Raw genomic sequence first — 13565 nt, forward strand, 5'->3', positions numbered from 1 at the left:
GAGTTATTGTTCATGAAGTAAAAGAAACATATTTTCAGTTGTCGGTTTTCGACGTAAAAAGTGCCAAATATCACGTTGCATGATCGATTTGTTCGGTTCATATGCGTGAAAAACAAGCGGCAACGGATGTCACAAGTGCATGTTTCCTGCATTGGTTGACATAGTGTCAGTTTCAGACAGCCAGATGTCTATAAAACCGGTCTGACAGGTTTAGTCACTGCGGGATAAAATTAAGAAGGTACATCGAATCTAACTTTTAGTTCGGTGTTTGGAATTGGACAGAGCAAGAACCTTTGTCATGAAGAGCCTTTGGCTGATTTTGTTAGTTATAGCTGTCGTATTGGTCGTCACAGCGGAGTCTAGAAAAGACCGCAAGCCTGGGAAAAAGGCTGGAGTGGGAAAAGGTAAAGGAGGCCGCAACAACAAGCCAAATAAGAAAGGTGAGCATTATGTTTACTTAATCTGCAGAAACTAGTTACAGTGTAAAATTTCTACTGAAATTTCAAACGATAAACAATCATCACCATTAGAAAGAAATACTCGTAAGCTTTTAATTGAATTTGCAACATAATAGGATTCTCCCATGAGTCGTTACTCGAACGTGTGTTGCGTCGCAGTTTATCATTCTCTGACAAAAATTTTGCGAACTTGATTTTATTCCGATCTGTTATTGAATTTGTTGAATATCATATCATAGTTGCATGGACTTCACCTCATCCGCTGCATGCTTACTTTTTTATCTGGCTTACTTTTGTCATATTTTAGCCCAAAGAACGTAAATCTCTCTTACGAACGTGCTGGTTACAGGTCGGGGATTACCTGTTTCTTGGCCTTCATGTGTAACTGCGCGTTCGCGAATGAAGCTAGCCGGTGTTCGAGTATCGACAAAACAATTTTCTTTTGTTGGGTAACATCAGCAACAAATATTTATTAGGGTTCCTAACTTCCATTGACAACCTATAACTGTATAGATAACCCGAGTATCAGGTTCTCAGGTATATCTGTATGTTTCTTTCGGAAAAACCTGATCATCAGGCTACCGGAAAGATGGCGTATGAGCACTGAGCTAGAAAAAAATTATATGAAAGAGGTTAGCATGTAAAGGTTCTTGAAAAGATTCTCAGTCCGTGTAACGTCTTCATGTGTCAGGTTCATAGACTTCATATTTCTGTTCTTTGAAGAAGAATATTTTTGTGAGGTACATTTGAAGGTTTATGTACGCGAAGAGTTAATCCTTTGTCAAAGCACGCAGTCAATACTATTTAGTCTTCTTAAATTATTTATTGAGACAATTTCCCGGGTCAAAATGATCCGCAAGGTTTTCCATGCTTGCCTAGAAATGTTAAATGTTTTTATAGTGCAGATAAGGTGGTGATAAAGATTGCTCAGATTTCTCTTAGGAATGAGTGGATTTACATGTAAAAAAAAATATTTGTGTGTATGTTTGGCATATTATCTTCCACCAGAATGCCCTGTTAATTGCAGTAATTGTGGGCTGGCTGGAAGGTGCGTCGAGTGCGATGATGGATTCGTCAAAATAACTCTCCCTAAAAAACGATCGAAAGAAATCTGTGTACCATGCAGTCAACAGCTATCCAACAAAAGAAAGGGCCTGGACCGAGACACCTCTAAATGCCCGACTGGTGAGTGAGAACAGCAAGCGTTTGTCATCAATTCACTGTCTGATGGCTGATGGTCAAGTTATAAATTCCTCTTACTGCTTTCCAGTCATTTCTTGTCATTGAATTAGGGAGAATTGGAATACAATCTTCCCTTTGTTATCGTGACCTGATCACGCGTGGATCACGGACCATTTCCATTCCGATCAGAGGGACAAAGGACTAAAATTTGTGATGACAAGGAATTACGTACTGTAAGATTACCCAGATGCTTTATTGACAGCTAGCTGTCATCTTATCTCGGTGCCCAAATTAGACCTTTAAATCGTGGCACGCTTCATACGTACTAAAGCACAGGCCCCCAAGCGACCATAGCCTTCCGTAATAGCAGTCACGGCAAAATTATCGGACTTTGTATGGGAATATTTAAGATCGGTTTTAGGAGGTAGAAATACTAGATAGGTCTTGATTAAAATGCCTTGTCTTACTTCCACACTATGTTGCATGTTGTCTGTTATCTTTATCTGCTGTTTTGAAGCGATATTAGCCCGCGGGTTTACCGAGTTATCGCTTCCAAGGTTTCAAACTCTTAAGAGAAAAAACTTGGTCCGCCTGTGGTCAAAGGTGCATATCAGGATCAAAACATAAAGAAGAGAGCAAACACGTTTTCAGCGGTACCGATAGTACATAGCAGGCCTTCCACTACGAGAAAACAAAAACGCATCATATAAAGGCAGGGCTAAATACGCAACAATCATGATAAGCAATTTTAACTAGATGAAAAAAAAAAATTAAAAAATAAATAAATTAAATTAAAGAAATAAACGTTTCCTTGACTGGTTTGGTTTCAGAGCCTACAACGTCAGCCAAGCCTACCTGTCCCACAGACTGCTCCAGCTGTCAGGATGGTATCTGTCTTGTTTGTGACAGCGGATTTGCGTTAGTTTCTCGGCGTAAAAATAACACAATTTGCATTCCTTGTGGTTCAGGAAGGAACGGTAAAAAGGTGGATAAATCACAATGTGGCTCAGGTAATAGTAATTATTTACAAAGCCAAAACATTTTATTAAGGTTTCCATCAATGGAAAAGTCAAACTCAAGATAATGCTCCAGTAACATGATTTCTCTCCTTATGAATTAGGTTTTCAAAGATTTATTTCGCTGTAGTTATTTTCTAGTTTGCAAGAGTCACCGATGACGACCTCTTCCTGGCTGTAAATAAAAATATTTGAGCCAAGAATTCTCTTTTTTCCCTGGCTGACCTAGCTATAAATTTTGTTTTGCAACCTACCGCAATAATTGATTATAATTATGGGTCATAAATTTGCGAGAGCCTATTTTGTTTAAGGATTTCTTGTTGTCCCGTTTCAGACACTTGTGGAAAAGGCTGTCTAAAATGTACCAATGGCAGTTGCAGTGCGTGTAAAGATGGCTTTGAATTGAATCAAGAAAAGAGCAAGTGCAAAAAGAAGAAAGGTAAGTTCTATTACAAGGTACGATTTTAGAAGACCTAACTTAGAGCATTAACACTGTAGTCACCCACTATTCTGAATAATGGCAGAACTTCTGTTGAAAGATCTTGGTAATTCTAAGCTCACGGATGGTATAGCCTGCGAAAGCAAGGTATGCTTCGGTGGCTTCCCTGAGTGACACAGAAATCGGTGAGTGCATGATCATTTGCAGAGCGGCTAGTCTACAGGAAATCCAAAGGTCACCAGTTTTTCCAGAGGTGGTCCATGGCTCTCCTTGTGAAAGCAAGTTAAAGGTATAGATGATCTGGTCAGTCATGTCGAGCCAAATTGTGGTTGTCGTTTTCTCTGTGCTTTCTTAATCCATGCGATATTTCTTGGACACTATCGACTCCACTAGTGGGCGTGTCTTTGCATGCTTTCCTTACCTGTTGACTGCTTTAATATTCTCAGATTGTGCACGCGGCTGTCTTAACTGCACATCAGGGATTTGTTCCAGGTGCAAAGAAGGCCTCACTCTTAACCGGAAATCGAAAAAATGCGTTAAGCTATGTTCAGCAGCAGACCCTGATGTTAAAACTCGGCCAGGCTGTGAAGGAAAATCCAAGGGAAAAGAAGGAAAAAAGAAACGAAAAGGCAAGTTCTGTAAACTTAATCACTGGTTAGATAATTGCATGTTTGCCGGGATTCGACCAGCCTCGTCAAACAACTTGAAAGAATAAACTAAGCAGTGTCCTAACTTGTATGTTGTTTTCTTTTTGATTAACAGGGGGCAAAAGAAAATCAAACCGTAAGCCGACATCTTACCCAGAACAACCACAGTAACTGAACACAGCACAGGAACAACAAATTACCAACTGACAAACCTTCGCAGCTGAATAACCTGCCAAAGCCACGATCACGCAAAGCCAAGTACTTCGCATACTGTATTTGGCTGTAATCATGTACATACATTGTCTCCTCCGCAGCCGTTTTTTGGGATGTCACGCAACGCTCCCCCCAAAGAAACGGCTGCTCACATCCGAACCACATTCTTTTCCTTTTGTGTTTGTGGTTTGTTTGCGCTCCGTTGAACAGACCAATCACATAATAGCAAAGTGTGAATGACGTAAGCTTTCGCGCGGAAAGGTCTGCGGTGCGAACACGCGAGGGATTTCTGGCTTTTGTTTCACGCCGCACGTCGCCAAAAATAGGCGGTGTTCGCAGGTTACGATCATGACGGACGAAAAAAATTGTAAATGAAAGTCCTAAGTACAAGTGCTTCATGTGCTCATCGCTATGTTCAGCTATAAATGAGACAATATATATTTTCTCGAAATGTCAAATTGTAAGCGTCAATCAAGGGCCAAACGCTTCCTACAGATTGTAATCAGGCCGGAAAGAGCGGCATTCAGAACTCGATGTCAACAAATCGAACGAAGCTACTTGATTTCCTGGTTCCTTTATTAAGTTAAAATAGATATCTCCCTTCTCGACAGTAGTTTTTTGAGTTGAAAGCTTCTAATAATTAACTTGAACTTTGAAGAGTCTTCAGCTACATAGAAAGCTCGTTCATGCGTCGCCGGTATTTTTCGGCGTCCCTAAACAAAAGCCGGAAATCTGTATGTTTATTTGTGACATATCCCACGACGGGATACAAAGATAAAAAACATTCCTTGGTTGGACAAGTTTCAAAGGGCGAATTTGGCGCGAAAACGTTCTTGAAAATGGAATGGAAGCGGTGATTGGCTAATTTCGTGAAAGGAATGTTGTTCGGATGTGAGCAGCCGTTTCTTTGGGGGGAGCGTTGCGTGACATCCCAAAACACGGCTGCGGAGGAGACTAGTACATACAAAGCTGATATTGGCCAATAGTAATTTTTTCCCATGCTATCATGGCAGAGTTTAGTGCATTTTTGGTCAAAACCATTCTAAAAGTCCCTTCCCGCTCGCAGACGAAATTCTCCTAGGAAACCAAGAAGGAGATATTGATTGAATTGTTGAAGGGAGAACAAGTTAAAAATAGTTTTTAGCGCGTTTTCCAAAACGCGATTGACAGAATTGAAAACGTCAGCTGGACTTTTTAAATTCGACATCTGAATCTTGAGCATGGATAAAGCGTTTGAGCACTCTTATAGCTTCGATAAATTTTGACTTTAGGTTTCAATCAATGTAAAAGGTTGTTATGTTTTGTGTTGACTTTCCAAAGTCAAACTCATTAAACTTACAATAGCTACCTCGTTTTTACCAACATTAGCACTTGCCTTTCTGATCCATGAAACAAAATCAGGAGAGAAATGAAAAGGACTCGAAAGGTTATGGTGATGATTATATAATTCAGAGAAACCCTAGTTTATATTTTAATCCAGGAAATAAGAATTTGTTGTACGAGACGGATAGTAAGACTAGGTAGAAACCGTTATACCGCTAGCTAGTAAATTACTTTGAAGATCATAGCGCAAATAGATTTACAATTAGGTTCACATATTTTGCAATAAAGCTGTGCAGTTATTCCAGTCTGTTCATGTTTTGGCAAGTCTGAATATTCTGAGTGTATAAGGGAAACCTTTATTGTCCAATCACTCTGTGGTGAAACGAAAACAAACTAATTCTAACCTCAGTACAAGTAAGAAAACACCAGTCGTAGAGGAGAGGGCATCTCGTTTATTGATCAGACATAAATGCCGGGAGGAGGGCTTAATCCCTTTGGCTACAAAGGTATGTGCGGCCCCAAAGGGTAGGGTTTTTCAGTCGTTTTGGTCATAAATAGGGTATCCATTTTGGCCACTTTGGTCATAAATAGGGAATGGTTTTTGCACTCTAGCACTGAACTGGGTATGTTTTTCTTTAGAAGAAGCTACTTTTTCAGGTCATAATTAGGGTAAGGGTTTTGGAAAGTAGGCCGCACACCCCCACCCATTTTTCTGGGAGTACACCTCCGGGCATAAAAGGCCTTAGCATACTTTATTATAACAAACATAGACGGCCCTGGAATAGTTATTAATACAACAAATGTACTAAACAAAACACGGACATTTCACTAAACAAAACTTCCAGAATGAAGAGATCAAAAACGAAGATGCCGTCGAGTGGCAACTCCTAACGGACAAACTCCTTAAATATTCACTTCTTAAAATGATTACGTAGCGTGCATACCAACGAATCTATATGCCGACACACAACTATCTTATAATAACAACGTGAAAAAAATTATTTATCATGGCTGGGCGCTGAGTGACCATAAATGTATCCAAAGGTGAAAAGTCATCAACTTATTCTTAGATATCATATCCACAGAGGACGCACACCAATACAATACCATTTCCTAGCTCTACAAAGGCCTACAGGGTAACGTAAGTTTAACCCAATTCTCTAAACTAACTAGGAAGATCCTTGAATGGCCATCAATAACGAAATGGGCGTAAAACAGGGGAGAGAGGGAGGGAAAGAGAGCAAGAAAAGAAGGAGAGAGGACTTCTTCATCGTGTTTTTCGCCTCCCCTAACCATTCCCGTTGACGCCTGCAACGTAGGCTATGGCGAAATGAAATTATCATTGTGATATGGAATTTCCAAAACCCCACTGAACTAGTCCTTGCAACGTGTCACTTTGTAGTGTTCATTTTTGAGGCCCGGGAGACAGGGCTAAGGGAAAGAAAACGAAAGGTGCGAGCCCACTCTACATTTTCAAACTGCTTACCTATCTATATTAGTGCATGATTTTCGACCGCCTATGTGGTTCTTCACCTTTTTCACCTCTACAGCACTATAAGTATTTCCACGTTGCGTTGGAAGAAAAAATAGCGCGTTCTTGGAGTCAGAACAAAACGCCAACTTATTGCCCTTCTACTAATTAATGTACAGGCCGAGGTTTCCTTTTTTTGCCAGTGACTACAAACCACATATCAAGTACTTCTGTGTTGGCGTTTTTACTGATGATTCAATAACAATTCACGCAGGGCACTTCCTACAGGTTTTCCCACGTGCTTTCCGGTTCCATGATGGAACTACTTATCCATTGGCTAGTAAAAGCGCTACTCGTGATGTCTTACTAAGAAACTCAGTAACATCTGCCACGAGCAACAATGATGATGCAGTTTTATTGATCAGCTAATAGGTTTACTGATTACTCCTAAGTATGTCCAGGGAAGAAGTGATTGGGATCCAAGGTCTAAGGATTCTAATGAGTTAACTGTTGGCAGTATTCCTTATCGTTTTCCTCCTTTAATTCTTTCCCCGTGAAGAGCCTGCTTGCAGGGTAGTTCTGCTCGTTTGTGAAGAATTAAGTTCTGTGTTTCGCATATTAAAACAGGTACGTCAGCAATTCGAAACACCACGCTGTATTGTTTGTAGTTTCTGGTTTGGCTAGTTGTGTGCCCGGGGGAGCAGATTCCCCAACGTTTTTGGAGGGGGTGTGCGGCACATTTCTTACGCGCTACACACAAATTACTTGAGAACTTGAAACATGTAACCTATTTCAGACCAAATTCTGTGATCTCACACACCCTATTTCAGACCTGAGCCAAAAATCGATACCCCATTTCAGACCTCTGAAATTAGTGATGACTGCAGCTAACCAGAAATGGCTTCCATTTGCGTAAAATTTGAGAAGGGCTACAAATATGCAAATGTCGAAGCGCTAAAAAGTTAGTTCCTTGTAAACAAAATACCCAGTGCCAAGCTAGTGTGGAAAACATACCCCATGTCAGAGCAAAATGGTCAAAATCTATACCCTTTTTCAGACCAAAACCGCTCTAAAACCAGGCTTCAAGGCCACATATATCTATATAGCCCATATATACGGGAGTAGCCCCGGAATTTTGTGCCCTTTCATTGTTATTATCTCTGCCGGTGTACCAACTAACAGCTTATGCTTTATCGGAATTTCACTCGGGACACTTTTGTCAAAGCTTTTTTTGCATAGCAACACCGAAAACCGGCTGCGTAACAGGATTAGTCCCGAAGTATTGCACGATGATAGAACTAATCTGTTTAACAGCCGGGTCAGAGGGTGTAAAACACGCCTCCGTATCACGCCTGCACCACGTTTTGTAAATTAAGTGTATCAAAAATAGCTGAAAATAACATTAACAAAAATTCCTTCGGTTGATGAATCCTTTCATGGTCAAAGATTTGAAGAGTTTGATCGGCTGTAGCTCACACGTAAAAAGCATTTCGATCACTGGGGCTTAGAATTCCAATGATTGTACTCAGAGCAACAGGTAATATGCTTTTAATGAACAGTTTTTTAGGGAATCTCCTGGGGGTCTAGGAACGGCGCGTGCTGAAAAACGATATGCGATGACTCATTATTTTCCTATGTACGTGGAAAACAACTGTTGACGGACTCGTGACGACCTGTGTAACCTGTATTTTGATCTATTTTCGCTCAATCTGAAAGGAAAACAAAAACTTGTCTGACGCGAATGATTTAATCCGTAAGAGACAAACTGAGGCGACCAGCAAACATTACAACAACTTTATCCGTGCCACTATTTATTTTGCTGTCTTTCGTTTTGCATTGTCTCAAGGTGAAGCAAAAGAATTAGAAGAAGTATGTGCGCAGGCTATTTATTTCATCTCAAAAATCCCTTCCTTCCTGTGGTAGGAATTACATCGGAATGTAACAAAGAAACGTGCCAACATTTTCGAGTCTGAACGATCTAGCATAACATCAGCCAAGATCAGTTTTCAACAGTGCTCCACGTTCCCACGTTATGAGGCTTAAATAACGGATGTAACACGCGTTTGGGTCTGATATGATACAGTGAAAAAGGCAATTAATCGTATAACACCTACGTATCCCATTGTTTCTAGACAATTCTACAGGATATGACGATCTCAAGTAACAGTCATAAAAGAAATGATATAAAAAGGACGCTCGTACTTACGCAATTTAGTCTTGGAAGATCTTCGAAGGCAACACTATGAAAAGCGTCGTGATAGCTTTGTTGTTGGTCGCCATCTTGCTGTTCGTTGCAGCTGAAGCGAAAAAGCGAGGAGGTAAAGGAAAACCCGGAGGTCGGAGACCATGGCAAAAGAATGTCAAGGGTGAGTTTTGTAGCAGTGTTTAGAATCGCCAATCTGTTTTATTCGCAAGTCTTGCGGGGGTTTGAAGCTTTTACTTCATATAAATTATTCAAGAAAGCGATTTTTCTCGTTACGTTTAGAATGCCCAAGAAATTGTTCAGACTGTGAAGAAGGGATTTGCCGAGAGTGTGATGACGATTTTGCGCTGAAAACGTTCAGCTCTCGTCGTTTTAATAAAACCGTCTGCTTGCCTTGTGGACGGCGACTAAAGATGAAGTATCCTGCCCTTTTTCTTCAACAATGCGTCACTGGTAAGTATCAATCATCTTACATTAAGTGTGAAATTCTGATGGTCAATAATCAAGGCTGATCAATCGTCAAAACTCCCCAGAGTCACCAAAGGGTTGAAGTCCTCTTTCGTCTATCACGGACTCGCCTGCCACATATCACGTGTTCCATGCATCGAGACCAACAAATTGCACTCCCACCCCCCTGATGTAAAATTACAGTGCTTCGAGAGAAAGCTAAATCAAGCGGCAACCTGAGCCGGATTTCATGTGGGTCCTCTATCCTGGTCGAGTTAGAATTTGGAGTGTTAGTTTTTGTGGAGGCAGGAAATCCGAGAACCCAGAATTAAACCCTCGGAACAAGGCGAGAACCAACAACAAATTCATTCACTATTCAAATATGGCACTGGGCCGGAATCGAACCCGGGCCACACATATCAACTTATGTGACTGCATGGCTACCTCGTTACAACCCCACGGTACCCGTCCCACACCAGGCTGCAAAACACTCCTCCACCAGTCCTCGTCCCCTCTTTACCCCGCGGGCGGGGGAGGGGGCGGCACTGCCATATATGGGTTATATAGGTGCCGTTGTGAAGGGTATCGTTTTCAAGCAGTTTCCTCTAGGATAGGGTATACAAATCAGAGCGTTTGGGTCTAGAATAGGGTATCATTTTTCACAAAACTGACTGGTTGGTTGAAGATTTTATCTAGACTAAGGAACCCAGGAATTGCCACTCAAAAATATAAAAAAATCAAATCGGCAAGTTTAAATTTACGCAAATCAGCCTCAACAGTGTCGATAGATGGGAGGATTTGGGGAGTTTACTCTAGTATAGGTTAGCAAAATTCAGCTGAACTAGCTATAGTATAGGCTAAGGGTTCCATGGTCCCAGTGGCACATCCCTACCCAGAAATTCCCAAAGTACCCCCCCGGCTCTTTACCCGCTGCTCACTTTCTTTTAATTACGGTTCTCTTTAGAGTGTTCCAAAAACTGTTCGTCCTGCGGCGACAACGGAAGCTGTGAAAAATGCGATGATGGTTTCTTCAAAGTTCAAACTCGACTTCTACAAAGAACGATATGTGTTCCTTGCAGTGGGAAAATGAAAAAGAAGTGGCCGGAAGTTTACAAGACAGAGTGCAGACTAGATGGTAACAATCTATATATGTTTTGCTGCTTTTGTAATGAGCGGTTTTAAAACAACTTAGGACAAGATCTTGAATGCTTTACCTTCGCCTATCGGAGGCAGCGAAGCTTGGCTGCGCGGTTTTCTCAAGGTTAACGCTTTTAAGCCTTCCATCTGATGGCTCGCATAGAAAAGATAATCACATCACGCGAGTTTCTTTATTAATATAATAAAATAGATAACTTAATGAAATAATGAAATAATATCTATCTTGTTTAGAACATCCAGTGTTCCACAGTGTTATGACCCCGGTTCAACTGTAGAAAATGTCGCTTGAAAGAATTCAGTGTTATTTATCATCAGTCATTTAAATTAATATATCTGATTGAAATTTTAATCCGCCCAGACCAAGTTTTTTCACGTGAGTGGAAAGAGAACTGTCTCAGAACTGTATAAGAGCTTGTGTTCATGTCTTGTTGCAGCTTGTGGTCGAAACTGTACCAACTGTTCTATGGATGGCGTCTGCACCGAGTGTGAAGGAGATCTGAAGCTTTTTGCACCATCCGGCAGTCACTTCACCAAGTGTATAAAAAAATGTCCCCTATTTCATAAGCTCGAGAAGGGGTCGTCACCAGCAAGATGCGAGGTCAAGCAAGGAAAAAAACCCGCGAAAACCGGTAAGTACTGCTCTGATTCAACGCGGTAAGAAACTTGGGTAAATCAATATTGGGTCATCAAAGTTGTCGCGATGATATTAAATTATGCGCCAGCGATGCAGACGACTTATGACATTTTAAATTGCACTTTGGGCTTTGTTACAATGTGAACTGAACTGGAATACCTGCAAAAGATATTCAACGAAGCAGATTCGCACTAAAAGCAACCAACGCCAGGAGACTTAAAAAAGCTTTCCACAGGGGTCCACTGAAAAGTGTCTTAATATACCTTGCCCGGGTTTTTCGAAACACTGTACAGCGGATAGCGGAGTTTGTTTTGTTAACACTTTAGCAATCCTTTAACAAATTGACGTCAGTTTTTCATGCATCTGTCCTGTTATTGATCGTGAATTCAGTCACTGATAACATTGTCAAATCGCAGACTACTTTGTCAATGTTATGACGAAATTCAATGTTAATAAAAGGACAGACGCATTAAAAACTGACGTCAATTTGTTTTTTTACGATAACAAATTGTCAAATTGTCCGCTCTCGCTCGTTGACGCATCACATAAATTATACATTCACGTGTCCAACCGCTTATTGACAATGGAAATTAGCCAATGAGCGCGCGAGAATTTTTGCAGTTATCGTAAAATGTCCACTGGACCGCGATTTATCCGGTGCATTGCGTTATCCAGCCTTCGAACAACCGGGGCCTGGAATGTAAGTGGGTAGGCCAGTTTTGATTCTTGTTCAATGTTTTAATTTCAGCTCTTTCTTATCTTGCAGAATGTCAAAAAATGTGCGCTGAATGCACCGAAACAGGCGTTTGTATAAAATGCAAGGAGGGCCTAGTTCTAGTAAAACTGGGGAACCTCTCAGCCTGCAAGAACAGATGCCCATTTCCGTTAAAAAACGCCAAAATCTGTGAGAAGCGCAGTAGAAAATTGCGAAAAGGTCAGTTCTGTACTTAAAGTTTGTAATGCTTAACAAACTGCTGTTCATTACCCTAATACTGTTTAACTGTCACATGCAAGTGTGGGAACCCTCTGTATTTTTTCTTACAAGATGGCATAATTAAGGGGAAAAGGATTAGAAAGGAAGGAAAAGGCCACTGTTCCTTTCTTCTGTCCATCACTCCTGAGAGTGTTTGTGGGATGCTCAGTTCAAATGGGTAACCCAGCCTAGCCACTTTCTGGGTGAGTCTGTGACTATAGTTTCAAACAGGCGATCCCAAACTGGGCCAAATCCTTCAAGGAAATTTTCAAAGAAACCGATATTATCTTCATGGAATTGCACCGTTTGACGGATTACTAACGTGCTCTCTGTTGTGATATTAATTGTTAATTGATTTTTGTGATAACTTCAATTTACACTGTTCTTCTTCTTTTTAATCAACAGGAGGAAAGATGAATGTGTCCGCTGATCTGCCCTAAATGAAGAAGTTTTGGAAAGGGCTGTAACTGAAGATAGCACTTAATATAGGAAATCGTTTTTGGTGTATTTCGTCTCGTATTTCAGTGTTTCTTTATTATTATTATTATTATTATTATTATTATTATTATTAATATTATTATTATTATTATCATCATAATCATCATCATCATCATCATCATCATCTCTCATCTTTTTTTTATTTTCTTTTAGTCATTGATTCAGCCGGTTTAGAAATCAATTTTTCGTTAGAGTTGTGCTGATATTTTGTGCCTGGTAATACAAGTGCCTAAAATGCAGAAATAAGGAAATCAGTTAATGCTAAATCGATTCCGTGACTGCAATTGCAGTATAGTTAATTTAGAACAAGAGAGAAAAGAGAGAAGGACCGATGACTGTCTATTGTACTCTAAAGAAAACAAAAACGAATAATGGGGTCTTTGGCATATATTCTAGTAATACCATTAAGGTTAAACGGGCTCAGTCACGGTATTTTGAATTATTTTGGCCATGTACAAAATTACCTTTCAATGGTAGGAAACCTGAAAATAACAGTTTAATAAGATAGAAAAACACCAGAGAGATAATAATAAACCATAAAGGAACAATGATGGCTAAGGATGGAGAAGATTAAAAAATTGAGGCTAAACTTTTCAATATGTGCAAACCGTGACTGAGCCCCTTTAAGCCTCCAGCGGGCTTTTCAAAAAGCAAATTACAAGGGATACGTACTTTCTTGTTACTTCTAAATTTCAATCATTTATAGCGCTCTGTCAGCCAGATGAGCAAAGCTTATATATGAAAAAATAAACATTAAAATAAAAAAAAATGGGTGACCTGTCTTACACATATGTTGACTTGTGTTTGTTTAATGGTATGTGGATGTGTAAATCTTTTCAATAAATATTCTTAGACCTGAATTGTTTCATTGATGGTGGTATAAGATATTATTCTTAGACCTGA

General features: G+C 40.2%; 1 protein-coding gene across 1 annotated transcript; it reads left to right on the top strand.

Annotated features, from left to right (window-relative positions):
• The first annotated feature begins 209 nt into the window (after positions 1–209).
• Positions 210–13522, top strand: LOC145472101 (uncharacterized). Its single transcript, XM_081454920.1, has 12 exons — positions 210–440; positions 1467–1643; positions 2471–2650; positions 2991–3095; positions 3542–3724; positions 8596–8618; positions 8965–9115; positions 9235–9405; positions 10364–10534; positions 10992–11186; positions 11958–12125; positions 12570–13522. Exons 1-12 carry the CDS (start codon positions 299–301, stop codon positions 12602–12604), a joined length of 1701 nt encoding a protein of 566 aa, XP_081311046.1. The 5' UTR covers positions 210–298; the 3' UTR covers positions 12605–13522.
• Positions 13523–13565: the final 43 nt, after the last annotated feature.

The sequence above is a fragment of the Orbicella franksi genome, chromosome 2 (genome assembly GCF_964199315.1).
Source record: "Orbicella franksi chromosome 2, jaOrbFran1.1, whole genome shotgun sequence".
In the NCBI taxonomy this organism is placed as follows: Eukaryota; Metazoa; Cnidaria; class Anthozoa; order Scleractinia; family Merulinidae; genus Orbicella; species Orbicella franksi.

Bases quoted from the DNA above. Each gene is read 5' to 3' on its own strand.
- LOC145472101 (XM_081454920.1), top strand. From the start codon at position 299: ATGAAGAGCCTTTGGCTGATTTTGTTAGTTATAGCTGTCGTATTGGTC. The intron at 3,725-8,595 runs GCAAGTTCTGTA...CATTGTCTCAAG, and splicing joins AGGAAAAAAGAAACGAAAAG to GTGAAGCAAAAGAATTAGAA. The intron at 8,619-8,964 runs GTATGTGCGCAG...TACGCAATTTAG, and splicing joins AAGCAAAAGAATTAGAAGAA to TCTTGGAAGATCTTCGAAGG.